The 18,277-nt window shown below is 37.6% G+C and overlaps 1 protein-coding gene across 6 annotated transcripts in view; it reads right to left on the reverse strand.

Moving 5' to 3' along the window:
- The window catches only part of CASK (calcium/calmodulin dependent serine protein kinase), a 386,140-nt gene that overhangs the window by 29,263 nt on the left and 338,600 nt on the right, over positions 1-18,277 (reverse strand). For 3 of the 6 annotated variants that reach the window (XM_065900911.1, XM_065900910.1, XM_065900909.1), the window contains 5 exons: positions 10,249-10,334; positions 8,888-8,956; positions 5,958-6,026; positions 4,536-4,571; positions 2,698-2,894 (listed from right to left, as the gene is read on the reverse strand). In XM_065900911.1, coding sequence (XP_065756983.1) covers positions 2,698-2,894; positions 4,536-4,571; positions 5,958-6,026; positions 8,888-8,956; positions 10,249-10,334 — 457 coding nt within the window. The remainder of the gene's footprint in view (positions 1-2,697; positions 2,895-4,535; positions 4,572-5,957; positions 6,027-8,887; positions 8,957-10,248; positions 10,335-18,277) is intronic. The other 3 variants (XM_065900915.1, XM_065900914.1, XM_065900912.1) reach the window with 2 other exon arrangements.

Consider the following 18,277-nt stretch of genomic DNA (forward strand, 5'->3'; position numbering starts at 1 on the left):
TATTGTATGCATATGCCATCATTTGTTTATCCATTTACCTACTGATGAAAACTTTAAAAAATTTTAGCCATTCTAATAGGCGTGTGGCCACTGAGCTTTTGTTAGTGCATTTTTTTGTCCTTGGAAATTCATTTTGGTTCTTTTTCAAATCTGCTATGCCATTAAATTTTTTCCCCTCTTCTCTGAAGATATTTTTAAAGCTTTTACTGATTTTTAAAAGCTTGCTAATAAGCACAGTTGTTTAAAAACCTTTGTCCCCTAATTCCAATATATGAAGTAGGTTTGAGTTTGTTCCTGGCGTCTTTCATTTCTGTCAGGTCTCACTGGTTTCCATGTGCGCCTGCTTATTTTGACTTGCTGGTAACTGCCCTCAAGAAAGTTTACGTGGGGGGTCAGGAGGAGTTCTAGGATGAGGCCTAGGATAAAAGTGTTCTCCTTCAGAGACTTTCATTTGTTTATAACAGATATTTGGAACTATTAGTAAGGGGGAAACCTCACATCGAGCACATAGCTGGAGTTTCCCTGGCTGTCCCGGGCTATGTGTACCTGGGTGCAAATCCATTCAAGGTGGACCAGTGGCCACAATTTTTTCAGGGGAACTCTGCTTTCCTTTTGCTCTGCTCACCGACAAGGCAGTCTTCTCTACAGTCCCCTGGTGTGGAAGGGCAGTGAAGGGATGCTTATCTGTTTGCTCTTAACCTGGGGGTATAGCCTTTTGCAGATCCTGACAATGCGGGATGAGTCTCCTAAAAGATTCTCCTACTTGTACAGGCCTTATTAGGTCTTAACCTTGGTCCTCTGGCAGAGAAGTTTTTAGTAATAGAAATGCCCTCCTGGCAAAATGGACCAACTTGGTACTCTAATTTTTACTGCTCTGATTAATGGCTTTCATATAAAAATTGGTCACTGAGTTCCCCAATACCTTTTCAGCTACTCAGTACTTTTAAGCTCATTTTCAAAAACATATTTTCTGTAGCACTTTTCATTTTTCTTTTCCAGTGGGAGAATTGATCCAAATAACCTAGTCTACCATTACAGGAAACAGGAAGCAAATCTGCTTTTCCCCCTGCCATTTCTCAGGCTTCCTCCAGAGGACTCAGAGTTATAGGTACTGGTGAGACATGATTTATACAAATGAGCTGACTAGGGAGAAGAGGTCTGGATTCTACATAATTATTTTCAACAAATGCTCATTAATATATGGCAACATTCAAGAACACATTTTGTAAAACATAAATATCAGTGATAACATAGTAACATCACCATCAAAATGACTTAGAAATCACTTTCCTCTCACTAATGCTTAAACTGTTTTCTGAAGATGAGACTTGAAAGACAGCATCAGATGGAAGGCTGCTACTTCCTCTAACTAGGCCTATGTTTCCTTGTGTAAAATGATGGCATCTGAAGTTCTTACCAGCTCTGACATTCTAAATTTAAGAGTATAGCTGAAAGAACTGATCAAGCAAAAGAGGTTAGCTGGGAAATCCCTTTAATTAGTGAAAAAAAAGGATGAAAAGTTGTACGTGTCTATGAACTCTATGCCTTCGGTCTCTTTCAGCTAGGTTCAAGTATTTTGGACATGAAGTTATCTATTTTGCACTAGGTTTCTGATATATATTGCCAAAGTACTGACAAAGGTAAAACTATTGACATTTTCCAAAAAACAGCAAATTGTAACATTAGTAACAGAAATAGATTTTACCAAAATACACAGTAATCTGTGACTCCTCTCAGTTAAAAACATGTCTAAAAACTGTTTGACTTTAACCTGCGTTCAAAGCCTAAACTGTCTAACAGACACACATTTTTAAAGACCCGGCAAGGGGGACTTCCCTGGTGGTGCAGTGGTTATGAATCCGCCTGCCAATGCAGGGGACACGGGTTCGAACCCTGGTCCGGGAAGATCCCACATGACTCAGAGCAACTGGGCCCGTGCGCCACAACTACTGAGCCTGTGTTCTAGAGCCCACGAGCCACAACTACTGAGCCCACGTGCCACAACTACTGAAGCCCGCGCACCTAGAGCCCGTGCTCTGCAACAAGAGAAGCCACAGCAATGAGAAGCCCGCGCACTGCAACGAAGAGCTGCCCCCGCTCTCTGCAACTAGAGGAAGACTGCGCGCAGCAACGAAGACCCAACGCAGCCAAAAATAAATAAATGAATAAATTTATTAAAAAAAAAAGACCTGGAAAGGTAAAGAATGAAGCTTCTGACTGTCTTACCCTTCTAATAGTAAAACATTTTCTCTTTAAATACCTGGAATGACCGTGAATCCTGGCCATTTGAGTTTTTCGCTGGTGGTGGAGTGGAATGGGGGTGGTGAGAGCATGTGGAGGGGCAAGGAGTGGGTACATTTAAAAAAATGCAATTCTAAAAGGATGGAAACAGCATATAGGAATAGAGGGCTCTGCTAAGAGACCACGATGTGACCATGACCTGAGGCTAGTCGCTCAGCCCCTCTACAGACCTTCCTCTCCTCATGTGTGAAACAAAGACCTGACTCTATAAGCAGGAGCTTACTTGGTGCTGACAATTTAGAATTCTTGGATGACTAATTTGAACTGTGTTTGGCTAATAGAGCAAGGAATATATTAAACAGGTTTTACCCTATAAAAGAATAAAATATAAAGTTGAAAAATGGATGGCCAGGCTTCATTTATATTGGAAACTAAAAGAAAACAACAAAAACATACCATTCCTGAAGTTCTGGAGAAGGAATGAGACCCGCAGTTCCATTTTTGGAGTTTTCCAGTTTACCCTGCCACCAATTGTGATCATCCTTACTGATAATCTGGATAATGTCACCAACTCTGAATCGAATGCCAGCTTCTTTGCAGGGGATGAGGTCATCCTTGGCTGGATCATATTCAAATTGTGCTCTTACATAGATCTATAAAACAGGAGTTTGTAAGAAAAAATGCCATGGTGATGTGAAAGAAAACAGTCAGCTCTAACTTAATAACCACATACCAACACTTACTACAATACAAACAGGACATTAGATGGTGAAAGCAAATATGATGCATGGAAATACAACACAAAAAACAGCTACCACTAGAAACAATGTACTACTTTTGGTGTGTACAGGTTCAAGTCTTTGCTCTTTTTATTTGGAGGGAACACTTAAGATACTTCCTTAGTAAAAATAGACTTAATTTCTGCTTTTACTATAATAGGATAGGCTTAAAATTATAGAGAAGTATGCTTACCATTTTAAAATCTGAATATATTTAGTTGCTATTATGCGTAAGTTGTCATGATCACATGGCAGCCTTTAAACCATGACCACAAGCATCCAGGACAGGTTTTAACCCTAAAGCAGTACATGATACAAAACTAGCAAGAACTCCGTGTTGGTATCTTGCTGTAAAATGCTTACATGACAACTGGCAGTGTGTCTACACACTGCTGATAAGCTTAAATGTAATTCAAACAATTTTTTAAAGCATTTAAAAATAGTTTTATTTTTTAAACAGGATCTAGACTTTGTATTTTACTCTTTTTAGAGAAGAAAAGTGAGTTTGAATCTTGGCTTTGCCAGTGTAACACTTGAAATCTGCACAGAGCTTCAAGATATGCATGGTTTAAGGCTCTGAGTTTTATGATATGTGAATATAACTAGTAAATATTATAAAAGGAAACAGATTAGCATACAAGGGGTTATATGGTACCATTTTATGAATCACTGGATTTCTAAATGATTTAAAATAAGGTGCTAGATGTTGTTGCATCACTTATGGGTGAGTTCTATTAGGTGCTAGTTTATGCAAATCTTAACTCACAATTTGATATTTTTTAATAGCACATTTCACAAAAAGTACCATAAAAATTCTATCTCTTGAAATTAAATTTGAATATTAATGTTTAAGTCACTGTAAAACCAACCTGAAGGCTTTGGAACTATTGTGTGATTATTCTGTTTAAGTTTCTTTTCAGAAATCCAGCCTATAAAATTAACAAGTCTCTGCATTTGCACCTAAAATTCATACTCAAAGTGCCAGCAAATTGAAAGTTACTTGCTTGTGTTAGGCAGCACTTAACTTTTCATGTTTGATTAGGCTGTAAAGCCAGGAATTTTCTGTTCTTTTTTTTCATTGTATATGGCTTTTAGAAATACACATGCAGATACAAATTATGAAAAAGCCTTCAAACTTCAGATAATTGTTGCTTAAAAATGTTCACTGGCATGTACGTTGTAGTTATTCTTAGAATTCTAAGAATTTTGTAACCTTTAAAAATTTTTTTCCACCCCAGAGGCAGGCCCATAAGATCCCCAAAGGCTGAATTCTCAACCATCAACACAAAATGATCAGGTTGAAATTACAATAACCATCACAGCTACAAAGATGTTAGGAAAAAAATCTTTATAGAGAATTAGTCATGTGTAATGTGTTAAAATGAAATGGTACAAGCTCTCAATGCTCAAATGTTATGGTCCAAAATGCAGACATTATGGGATGAAAAGGGTTAATAAAGGATTGGCTATTAGCAGCTCAGTTTAGAGAAGTTTCTATAGAGGGTATCTATTCACCTGTCGTCCTTTTGGTTGGGTAGTTGATGGCAAGTCCTGTAGAATAAAGCCAACCCAGGAGAAAAATTTTCATTTACTTTTCAAAGAGTACAAGGTAATTTGTGTGTTCTGTTACAATATGGTTAAAAAATGAGCTAGATTTAAGTTGTAAAGAGATAATATACATTATTCCATTTCTCAGAAATGTTGAGTTATCAAAAAAAAAAAAAAAATCAAACCCAGGCCATTTAGCAGCAAGCTGAAGAAAGCAGGTAAGTTTAAGCAGAGAGAAAATGTATTCTTAAGAAACAACTCAGCATCTTCAACACAAAAGCCACTGCAAGTGAAATAGCCTATTTAAAAAACCCCCCCAAACTCAAAAGAGCTGTTGCCCTTTTCAACTTAGTCACTGCAACCATTTAGATTTCGAAAACTTCAATGGTTGTACGGATTTTCACCATCTTAAAGTTATTAAATGTTATAAATGAATTCCTTTGGTAGCCTGTTTTGAAGCTGCAAATAAAAGTCTTAGGAAATTTTCTTCCATAATTTCTCTTATATCATTTCATTCTAAATTATTTAAAAATTTATCTGATAAAAATGTTGATATATTTTTAAAGGGCAAGTTAATAGGAAAAAAGTGATACTGCTGTATTATTAGAACTCTCAATATTTTTAACAGCAATATCAGCAACTTGGAGATTTTGTTACCCCAAATATTGCACACCTGCACGTATTAAGTGCTCCCATTTGTTTAAATTAAAAACAATTCTTTTTACTTCCCAAAATGGGTAGTTCTGAAAAAAAAAAAGTAAAATTCCAAGTTCAAGTCAAAATATAAAGTACTTTGTGTTAAAGATGTGATAATAGCGTGGCTTAAGTGCAGTTTGAAGCCAGTTCCTTTTGCTGTTTATATCCAGGCAAGGCTTATAGTTCACAAAAGTATGTGCACGTACCACAATAACAGAGGGCACACCAATTCGTAAACTTAGATAGCGGAAACTAAAACATGTTGCTGATATCACTCAGAATAGACAACTACAAAGCCCGAGAATACCCAAATGCCTACTCTGCAAAATCCTTACATTTCTTTATCTTCCTCAAATTCAAAAAAAATGTTCAGAAATTTCAAGAAACTTCCATTTACATCCTTTGCATAACTTTGAGCAAAGTCATAAATAGTAGATGGGTGACAGAGAAATATTTTGAGAATGACCAAAGCAGTCTTGAACTACATTTCTTCAAATTTAACTAATGAAAGGCATTTTTAATGAGAAGAAAATGTTGAAAAAGATTTTCCGGGAGTAAACTGCATTGTAGCTGTAGTAGCCTTGTATATCGGCAGAAGACAATATTTCCACTGAACACATGTAACTAGAACACTCATGGCAGGTGGCACCAACAAAATTGTCACACTTTGCTGTGTGGAGCTAGAGTTCTTACCGAAACAGAATTGTTAGTGCTGCTATGACCATTAGCTGGGGACTGTCTGGAAGTGGAGGGGGAATCTCTCTGAAATAAGACACAAGGTTCATTAACACAGAACACCAGCACAGAAACAGAGATATTCACATCAACAGTTACAACCACAGTCTGACAACCATTTCCTTTGAGGTTTTAGCTATAAAGGTGCCATACTGACTTACTTGCATGATTTCACAGAAGTATGGAAAAAAATTTTACAGTTTGAAGATTCACATATTGTAAGTGATGACCATGTCATTCATTAACCATTTCTTTCCTGTCTCTAACATTCTATAACCTTTGCTTTCTTTAAATAAGACCCCGAAGGGTGACTTGATATTAAAATCCTATCAAGTACTGTAAAATGACAAATATTACTATAAAATTATTGTGCTGAAGATCCCAACTGCCTAATTTTTATTGAAAATTAGGTTTGAAAAATATTTAATAATCCTTAGGTACCTCCATATCAAAAATTACTGAATGATGCAATTTGAAGTGAAGTGAATCTCAAAGACTTCTCATGTTGTAATCACCTTAGAATCTTTCTAGGATAGATATTACTAATAAGGGTAAAAGATATACACCAGAGAAGAAACCTTTATTCTTTTAGATTATTTTAACGGATTAATTAAAACAATAATCTTGAACCTCTAAAGATTCTGGCAAAGATCCCAGCAGCCACAACCACTATACTATGTGACATGCTCAAAATCCTTTCCAGGCTCCACTCCCTTATTGTCCAAATAAACTTTAATGTTAGAAAAAGGAGGGGATGAAAATAAGTATTTAAAAAATTTTGGTTTAGTAGAGTTCTTTGAAACCTTTGAAATGTGCATGTCTGCTCAAAAGACATTTGCTTTTTCTAGAAAACTTCAAGAAAACCTCCGGAACCTGTTAGCCTTTAAATAATGGGATCCCTTAGATGAGTACTGTCAGATGTTTGTTAGTGAGCAGAATGATGTCTAGGCGCCACCCCCAGAGACTCATGTCAGTAGGGCCAGGGTGTGGGGCAGGGGCCCCCTCTTTTACCAACGGCCAGGGGGATGCTGATGAAGGTGGCCAGAGAGCTTTTCTTTGGGAAGTACTGCTGTAACTGGGAAGAGTCCAACCACAGGCTTGAATTCTGCCAGAGCACAGGAGAGTCAGACAGATTGGGGGTAGGGCTAGGAGGGGAGTACATTTTTTCCTATTCTTCAGAGGTAAAGAAGGTAAGAGAGGGCTCTTCTTACTCGAGAGCATAGCATTTATATGTGTAATTCTGGTCCCACCCCAAAACTAGTTCAACCACTCAAAAACACAAGAGAAAATTTTTAATAACTAACACTATTTTCTGGTTAGTGAGCCAAAAATCAATCGTATTTACTAAATTTCTTCCAAGATGAGAAATGGTATGAGGACCACCTGTGATTTTTAGACTATCAAAATGCTTTACATAAAAATGCATGTGACAGGGCTTCCCTGGTGGCGCATTGGTTGGGAGTCCGCCTGCCGATGTGGGGGACGTGGGTTCGTGCCCTGGTCCGGGAAGATCCCACATGCCGCGGAGCAGCTGGGCCCGTAAGCCGTGGCCGCTGAGCCTGCGCGTCCGGAGCCTGTGCTCCGCAATGGGAGAGGCCACAACAGTGAGAGGCCCGCGTACCGCAAAAAAAAAAAAAAAAAAAAGTTACTTAAAAATGCATGTGACAGTCTCTCTTTTCCAGTAAGGTTTGTGTACTAGGTAACAAATTTCAAAACTATAAATCCTGGAGCAGAAGTAGTTCTATATTTTGTCTTGAAATATAGTACTAATTGAATGAAGTTCCATAAAAAGCCACCGAGAGGAGCTCAAGACCTGATATAACAGAAACGCCAATTGTCACGGCTCACTAAAAATATACTTGACAGAACTACAAATTCTTATACATATCTTCAATAGGTTTACAAAAAAACATGAAGCCTCTGATTTTTCTTGTGAAATTTACATCACTACTAGAGACTGGAAGAAACATTATAATTTCTCCATCAATTTCTCCTAAGTACAAATTCAATCTTCTAGATGAAATAACTTGTCTGCCAGTCTTAAATATTAACTGGAGGAAATGTGTACTTCATATTGATGTACACATACTTGGAAGATGCACAAGAAAGAACAAGCTTCAGAAAAAAATATTCAAACTGAATGTGCAATGACCAAAGGATGACACCATTTAGGCCGGCTCATATTTCCAAATATAGAAAGAATAGATTTTTGAATCTCACTTACTAACCAATAGCAAACTGAATAATATAGGTTGGGAAAGCTACAGTTTCTAAAGGATAAGCCTATTGTAAGAAAGGAACTTTGGGTTTGTATTACTCTAGAAAACTTGTTTACGAATCAGATAACATTCCAGTTTAAACAATTTCACAGAAGGTTGCAAAAGCCTATATTCCTCTAATAACATCAGTTATCAATTTCTCATAGACTTAACATCCATCTAGAGACCTGTCACAATTATCTGAACTACTCTAGCGTAACAGAAATAGACCACTTCTCAGATCCTTGGAAAGAAGAACTATCTATGTGATTTCTTAACAAGGGAAGTGAATGTACTTCCTGGAAATATTATTGCAATTATGATCTTTTTTTTTCCCCAGAGACTCTATTTGCTCTGTATTAAGCCTTTGTCATTATTTGGAGCTTCTCTATATGTATTTTGTTTTGATTCCAGCCTGCAGAAAGTTAAAGTGCTGAGGACATCTCCATGGAAGCAGGGCTGAGTAGGTGGATGGGACCTACTCTGTTCCGTTATCTTTGTTGTAAAATTGGTGTGCAGTGATCAACAGCACAGGCAGAAACAATTTCCCAGAAAGCCAAAACATTCAGCCATCAGCAGACAGTTAGTTAAGAACCCAGAGGAGACGGGGTGTTTCGTTAGAGCTATTACCTCACAGGACGACGACTGAGTGCGGTAACTTGGCACGATCTTGAAGGTGATACTCCCCCGCATTTCCCGCTGGAGGAAAAAAAAAGGAGAGCTCTTTTAACAAACAAATGTTGCACACAAAAACGCGCAAGAAACCACTGAAAATGTGGGGGCGTATTTAATGCAAGTCAGCTGAGAGTGCATGGGCCTACAATGAAACCTAGTTATAAAAACAGGAACTGCTCACACTAACAGTGGAGGTTATTCCTGGGAAAAGCCCTGCAAAGTCAAGGCTGACTGTCCTGGTCATACAGCAAAGGTATAACAAACCTCTGATGGTTACCTTTTCATAGACACGAATACAACTCTAAGTGACATGCCTTTCAAGAGCGAATGTAAGTTGAACTGTACAATAGAACAAGTAATTACATAAGAATTATATTTGGTAGGCTACATTATGATGGTGTACTCCATAAAAATCTGCTCTTTAGGGCTTCCCTGGTGGCGCAGTGGTTGAGAGTCTGCCTGCTGATGCAGGGGACACGGGTTCGTGCCCCGGTCCGGGGGGATCCCACATGCTGCGGAGCGGCTGGGCCCGTGAGCCATGGCAGCTGGGCCTGCGTGTCTGGAGCCTGTGCTCCTCAACGGGAGCGGCCACAACAGTGAGAGGCCCACATACAGCAAAAAAAAAAAAAAAAATCTGCTCTTTATTTCATAATTTGGGCATTAGTTTTGACTGTAGTGAGGCTGTGGTGCTTATTTCACCTTTAATAGATATAAGTAACGTGGCAGGCTGCTACATTGTGGTGGGAAGAAGGTCCAGGACAAGAGGTCCAAAACATCTCCCTCTGCTCGCCAGGGCCTGTCACTCTGCACTCCCTACCCCGCCCCAATCCAAAGCCTAATTTGAACACAGATTTTGAATATACATGGTAAAAAATGGCCTGGTCTACTATGACTTTCCTTTCCCCTGTGCTGTAGAGAAATCCAATACAGCTGGCTATGACTCAGCTACACAGGAAAGAGGCTTCTGACACTGCTGATGTCAGCAGAGTTGAGGTCAGTGAGAAACTAGTTCACAAGCATGCACAACTGCAAAGGTTTTCTTTAAACATCTGCTCAATAAGAAATAGGAGACAAAGGATTGAAAGGAGAATGTTCAAGCCCACACTGCTAAAGATGGGCAAAATGTTTCTAAGCTCTGCTGCATGTGAACATTTTCCTAGCTCTCAGTTTTCATGAATGTTGTATAAGTTCAAGTCCACACAAACGATGGTACCAGAGATACTCTGATTATAAAAGAATATCCTTTATTTGTGCATTAATAAATAAGTTAATGAACTGAAAGTCAATCTTAGAAAAAGAGACTTTCATTTACTCACAAGCATTTTTTGCAGCTGTTCCACTGTTTGGTTAGCCACACTGATGCCATTGATTTCTCGAATTTCATCTCCGACATGAAGTGTACCTAAGAAATTACACAAAATTATAAACATGAAATGATATATACTTTTATAATAATAAAATCCAAAGGCAGCAACGTAAGTAATTTAAAAAAATTAAGCTAAATACTGAAGGCCAATATTTCAGAACCAGGTACAAGTTAGGCTCACATGGTAAACTCACCAAAACAGATACACATAACTTATAGAAGACACAGTTTTGAAAGATGGCTGTAGAAATCTGCTTATTTTTCTGAGAGAGGCAGTGTGTATATAGTGGTTTAAAACTACAACTTCTAGATGCAGCCTGTCTGGGTTCATACCTCTGCTTCATCACTTATACTAGCTTTAAGATCTTGGGTAACTTACTGAAACTTTCCATGTCTTGGTTTTCACATTTGTAAAATGGAGATGAAAACAGTATCTATCTCATAGGATTGTTATGAGGATTAAATGAGTTTAATACATGTAGAGGGCTTAGAACTGTTCTTGGCACATAGTCAGTACCATTTAAGTATTTGCTGTTATTATCATTATTATCTACCAAATATGATACAAAGGCTGCTGATTTTCAAAGAATTGTGATATAGTATCTGTGTAACAAGTTTATATTAGACATACTGCAAACTTTTAATAATAACGTGGTAGGCATTTCAGGGTCCTGTAATACTTCAACTAGAAAAAGTGACCGAGGGCTTCCCTGGTGGCGCAGTGGTTTAGAGTCCGCCTGCCGATGCAGGGGACGCGGGTTCGTGCCCCGGTCCGGGAAGATCCCACATGCCGCGGAGCGGCTGGGCCCATGAGCCATGGCCGCTGAGCCTGTGTGTCCGGAGCCTGTGCTCCGCAACAGGAGAGGCCACAACAGTGAGAGGCCCACGTACCACAAAAAAAAAAAAAAAAAAAAAAAAAGAAAAAGTGACCGAGAACCAATGCTTAAATAGTGTTATGTAAAATTTTGCTTTCTTATTTATGAATTGTGCACGTTTACTTATTGACCTGACTTCATCATGAAAAGCTCATTGTATCTTTAAGAGGTACGCACTAAAATGCATATAAAGAAAATAAGGCACCTGGTATTTGCTTCAAAGTAATCCAGGGGGGTGGGCAGTAGGGCAAATACAGATGAAACCAGTGTGACCATGAATTAACAATAATTCTACCTGGCTTATGGGTATGTGGGCGATCACTTCACTATTCTTTCCACTTTTCTCTACTTCAACTGACTGCACTGTTTTCTCTACTCATGTTTGAAAGTTAACATAATAAAACATAAAAATTTGGGGACTTTTGTTTCAAATATGGTTGATATAGGCACTCACAGACTTTCTTACAACTGCATAGGGCACACCTCTTGAAGTGTTACTGGTCTCACAAAAGGAATGCAAATTCCCAAGAACGCTTCCCACTTCCATCCCCACTCTCCCCTCCACACAAAAGAACCCTGTGAGCTGCATCCAGAGTGGTGGCAAAGTAAGGACGGAATGAAATAGTGGGAGGGGTAAATGCCATTGTTGCAATGCCTGATGGCCGGATTCTGAGCCTTGGGCCAATAGCAAGTTAGAGAAGCTGAGCCTAGGATTCTGTAGGGAGCCAAGACCCAGATCAGTGGTACTCCATGGCAGCTGGTAGAACAAGGAACAAACCCTTCCTGGAGGAAAGCGTTTCCAGTTTAGGCCCCCAAGACTTCCATTGATTTGAACAAGCAATAGGCTTACAATCAAAGATCACCAAACATACATACAATAAGGCAAACTTCAATGCGAGTCATCAGAAAGAGAAAAAACAGATTTAGATCCTCGAGGAGGATAGATATTGGAATGGTCAGATATAGAATAACAAGAATACCTTGTTTTCTTGTGCCTTGCTTTACTGTGCCTCAAAGATTCTGCATTTTTCATAAATTGAAGGTTTGTGGCAACCCTGTGTTGAGCAAGTCTATCTGCGCCATTTTTCCAACAGCGTTTGCTCACTTCATGTCTCTGCATCATGTTTTGGTAATTCTCGCAATACTTCAAACTTTTTCATCATTATTATATTTGTTATGGTGATCTGTGATGAGTGATCTTTGCTGTTACTATTGTAATTGTTTTGGGGGTGTCATGAACTGTGCTCATATAAGATGGCAAACTTACCTGATTGTTGAAATGACAACAAAGGATTTAGAATATTACATAAACTTAGTTGATAAAGCAGTGGCAGGGTTTGAGAGAACTGACTACAATTTTGAAACAAGTTCTACCATGGGTAAAATGCTATCAAACAGCACTGCATGCTACAGAGAAATCATTTGTGAAAGGAAGAGTCAATCAATGAGGCAAACTTCATTGTTGTCTTCTTTTAAGAAATTGCCAGAGCCACCTCAAGCTTCAGCACCACCACGCTGATCGGTCAGCAGCCATCAACATCTAGACAGTACCCTCCACCAGGAGCAAAGATTACGATTTGCTGAAGGCTTAGATGATGGTTAGCACTTTTTAGCAATAAAGTAATTTTTAATTAAAGTATGTACATTTTTTAGACATAATGCTATTGCACGCTTAATAGATGAAAGCATAGTGCAAACATAACTTTTATATGCACTGGGAAACAAAAAAATTCAGGTGACTCACTTTATTGTGGTGGTCTGAAACCAAACCTGTAATATCTCCAAGGTATGCCTGTGTAAAATAGCTATATGTTAAATATTAGGGGAAAGAAAGGGATCTATTTACAAGGATGAACATGCAACAAGAGATTATCAGGTGTGAACAGACAGATCTGAAAATAAAAAGAAGAACAAGTAACTAGTACCTCTAGAAAGGAAAAATATAATTGGCAGCATAAACCAATGAACGGATGAGCTGAACAGGAGTTCAGATATGGCTGAAGAGAGTTTCAGTGAACTGGAAGACATAACCAAATAAACTGTCTAGAATGCAGTTCAGAGAAGTAAGGAGATAAGGAAAATAGGAAACAAGAAATAAAGAAAATATGAAAACGATATTAAGAGATATGGAGGGAATGTCTAACATACATCTACCTAGAGTTCAGAAGGAGAGAATAGAGAGAATGGAGAAGAGGCAATATTTGAAGAAACATGGTTGCAAATTTTCTTGAACTGATGAAAACATGATTACACAGCTCCAGAAAGAATAATGTATCCCAAGTAGGATAAATAAAAAGAAATCCATGCTGGGAGGTAGTAAAACTACAGAACATCAAAGACAAAGACCTTAAAAAGTCCAGGGAGAAAGCAGAGATCACCTACAAAGCAAGGACAATTATAGTGACACCAGACTTCTCAATATCAAACAACAGATACCAAAAGAAAAGAGAATGGTAACCATTAATTTAAAACTGTGCTCTCAGCAAAAGTAATCAAGATTGAAGCTGACATAAAAGGGGAAATTGACAGTAACACAATAATAGTAGGGGACTTTAACACCCCACTTTCACCAGTGGACAGATCATCCAAAATGAAAATAAATAAGGAAACACAAGCTTTAAATGAAACATTAAACAAGATGGGCTTAATTGATATTTATAGGACATTCCATCCAAAAACAAAAGAATACACTTTCTTCTCAAGTGCTCATGGAACATTCTCCAGGATAGATCATATCTTGGGTCACAAATCAAGCCTTGGTAAATTTAAGAAAACTGAACTGGTATCAAGTATCTTTTCCGACCACAATGCTATGAGACTAGATATCAATTACAGGAAAAAAACTGTAAAAAATACAAACACATGGAGGCTAAACAATACGCTACTAAATAACCAAGAGATCACTGAAGAAATCAAAGAGGAAGTCAAAAAATACCTAGAAACAAACGACAATGAAAACATGACGACCCAAAACCTACGGGATACAGCAAAAGCAGTTCTAAGAGGGAAGTTTATAGCAATACAATCCTACCTCAAGAAACAAGAAACATCTGAAATAAACAACCTAACTTTACACCTAAAGCAATTAGAAAAAGAAGAACCAAAAAACCCCCAAAGTTAGAAGAAGGAAAGAAATCATAAAGATCAGATCAGAAACAAATGAAAAAGAAATGAAGGAAAATAGAGCAAAGATCAATAAAACTAAAAGCTGGTTCTTTGACAAGATAAACAAGATTGACAAACCACTAGACAGACTCATCAAGAAAAAAAGGGAGAAGACTCAAATCAACAGTATTAGAAATTAAAAAAGGGGAAGTAACAACTGACACTCCAGAAATACAAAGAATCATGAGGGATTACTACAAGGAACTATATGCCAATAAAACGGACAATCTGGAAGAAATGGACAAATTCTTAGAAAAGCACAACTTTCCGAGACTGAACCAGGAAGAAATAGAAAATATAAACAGACGAATCACAAGCAGTGAAATTGAGACTGTGATTAAAAATCTTCCAACAAACAAAAGCCCAGGACCAGATGGCTTCACAGGTGAATTCTATCAAACATTTGGAGAAGAGCTAACACCTATCCTTCTCAAACTCTTCCAAAATATAGCAGAGGGAGGAACACTCCCAAACTCATTCTACGAGGCCACCATCACCCTGATACCAAAACCAGACAAAGATGTCACAAAAAAAGAAAACTACAGACCAATATCACTGATGAACAGAGATGCAAAAATCCTCAACAAAATACTAGCAAACAGAATCCAACAACACATTAAAAGGATCATACACCATGATCAAGCGGGGTTTATCCCAGGAATGCAGGGATTCTTCAATATATACAAATCAATCAATGTGATACACCATATTAACAAACTGAAGGAGAAAAACCATATGATAAGCTCAATAGATTCAGAAAAAGCTTCTGACAAAATTCAACACCCATTTATGATAAAAACTCTACAAAAAGTAGGCATAGAGGGAACTTACCTCAACATAATAAAGGTCATATATGACAAACCCACAGTCAACATCATTCTCAATGGTGAAAAACTGAAACCATTTCCTCTAAAATTAGGAACAAGATAAGGATGCCCACTCTCTCCACTATTATTCAACATAGTTTTGGAAGTTTTAGCCACAGCAATCAGAGAAGAAAAAGAAATAAAAGGAATCCAAATAGGAAAAGAAGTAAAGCTGTCACTGTTTGCAGATGATGTGATACTATACATAGAGAATCCTAAAGATGCTACCAGAAAACTACTAGAGCTAATCAATGAATTTGGTAAAGTATCAGGATACAAAATTAATGCACAGAAATCTCTTGCATTCCTAAACACTAATGATGAAAAATCTGAAAGAGAAATTAAGGAAACACTCCCATTAACCACGGCAACAAAAAGAATAAAATATACCTAGGAATAAACCTACCTAAGGAGACAAAAGACCTGTATGCAGAAAAATATAATACACTGATGAAAGAAATTAAAGATGATACAAACAGATGGAGAGATATACCATATTCCTGGATTGGAAGAATCAACATTGTGAAGATGACTATACTACCGAAAGCAATCTACAGATTCAATGCATCCCTATCAAACTACCAATAGCATTTTTCACATAACTAGAACAAAAAATTTCACAATTTGTATGGAAACACAAAAGACCCCAGACAGCCAAAGCAATCTTGATAAAGAAAAATGGAGCTGGAGGAATCAGTCTCCCTGACTTCGGACTATACTACAAAGCTACAGTAATCAAGACAGTATGGTACTGGCATTAAAACAGAAATACAGATCAATGGAACAGGATAGAAAGCCCAGAGATAAACCCACACACATATGGTCACCTTATCTTTGATAAAGGAGGCAAGAATATACAATGGAGAAAAGACAGCCTCTTCAATAAGTGATGCTGGGAAAACTGGACAGCTACATGAAAAAGAATGAAATTAGAACACTTCCTAACACCATACACAAAAATAAACTCAAAATGGATTAAAGACCTAAATGTAAAGCCAGAGACTATAAAACTCTTAGAGGAAAACATAGGAAGAACACTCTTTGACATAAATCACAGCAATATCCTTTTTGACCCATATCATAGAGAAATGGAAATAAAAACAAAAATAAACAAATGGGACCTAATGAAACTTCAAAGTATTTGCACAGCAAAGGAAACCATAAACAAGGCCAAAAGACAACCCTCAGAATGGGAGAAAATATTTGCAAATGAAGCAACTGACAAAGGATTAATCTCCAAAATTTACAGGCAGCACATGCAGCTCAATAGCAAAAAAAACAAACAACCCAATCCCAAAATGGGCAGAAGACCTAAACAGACATTTCTCCAAAGAAGATATACAGATTGCCAACAAACACATGAAAGGTTGCTCAACATCACTAATCATGGGAGAAATGCAAATCAAAACTACAATAAGATATCATCTCACACCAGTCAGAATGGCCATCATCAAAATATCTACAAACAATAAATGCTGGAGAGGGTGTGGTGAAAAGGGAACCCTGTTGCACTGTTGGTGGGAATATAAATTGATACAGCCACTATGGAGAACAGCATGGAGGTTCCTTAGAAAACTAAAAATAGAACTACCATATGACCCAGCAATCTCACTACTGAGCATACACCCCGAGAAAACCATAATTCAAAAAGAGTCATGTACCACAATGCTCATTGCAGCTCTGTTTACAATAGCCAGGACATGGAAGCAACCTAAGTGTCCACTGACGGATGAATGGATATAGAAGGTGTGGCACATATATACAATGGAATATTACTCAGCCATAAAAAGAAACGAAATTGAGTTATTTGTAATGAAGTAGGTGGACATAGAGTCTGTCATACCGAGTGAAGTAAGTCAGAAAGAGAAAAACGAATACCGTAGGCTAACACATATATATGGAATCTAAAAAAAAAAAAAAAAAAAAAAAAGTTCTGAAGAACCTAGGGGCAGGACAGGAATAAAGACGCAGATGTAGAGAATGGACTTGTGGACACGGGGAGGAGGAAGGGTAAACTGGTATGAAGTGAGAGAGTAGCATTGACATATATACAGTACCAAATGTAAAATAGCTAGTGGGAAGCAGCTGCGTCGCACTGCACGGGGAGATCAGCTTGTTGCTTTGTGACCAACTAGAGGGGTGGGATAGGGAATGTGGAAGGGAGATGCAAGAGGGAGGGGATATTGGGATATATGTATACATATAGCTGATTCACTTTGTTATACAGCACAAACTAACACAACATTGTAAAGCAATTATACTCCTAGAAAGATGTTCAAAAAAAAAAGATTGAGGCTAAAATGAAATATTTACAGACAAACACCACCTGAGGTAGTTTACCAACAAGAGACTATCACTAAAGGAACTTTAAAGGATGTAGTTTAGGAAGAAAGAAAAACGCTCCCCAAAGGATGGTCTGCAATGCAAAAAGGAATGATGAGCAAATAAAATTGTAAACATTTATGTAAATCGAAACAAAAATGGTCATGTATTTTAAGAGTAATTTCAAATTTGTGGATTTAAAACAGGACAGAACGAAAGTGCTGGGCAAGAATAATATGCAAGTCAAGACTGGCATCTAACCTGATGTTCCAATGTCTTTGTATTCTTTGGGAGTGGGATTAACATATTGTTTCACTTTAGTATATGTCAAGTTAAATATGCATGACAAAATTTCAAGGTAACCACCTAAAAATCAGAAATAGAGTGCTGAAATTCTAATTTACCTGGGGGTGGGGGGATGGAACAAATGAAGGAAAAATATCAATTAAAATATGGAATAAATATTTAAAAAAGCAAGATGATAGAAATCATCAAAATAAATATTAATAGACTAACCTTGCCCATTAAAAGATAGCAATCATCAGAGTGCATTACAAAATGAAAAACCCAAATTTGGAAATGTTTGTAAGACACACTCTATAGCATACAGGCACAGAATGGTTAGAAATGAGGGAAGAAGACATGCTAGGAAATACTAAAATTAAGTTGGAATAACTATGTTAATATAAAATAGGTTTTAAGTCGAAAGTGTATTAAGGATAGACATGGTTACCAGGCACTTCTATGCTCC

The sequence above is a fragment of the Phocoena phocoena genome, chromosome X (genome assembly GCF_963924675.1).
Source record: "Phocoena phocoena chromosome X, mPhoPho1.1, whole genome shotgun sequence".
NCBI lineage: Eukaryota > Metazoa > Chordata > Mammalia > Artiodactyla > Phocoenidae > Phocoena > Phocoena phocoena.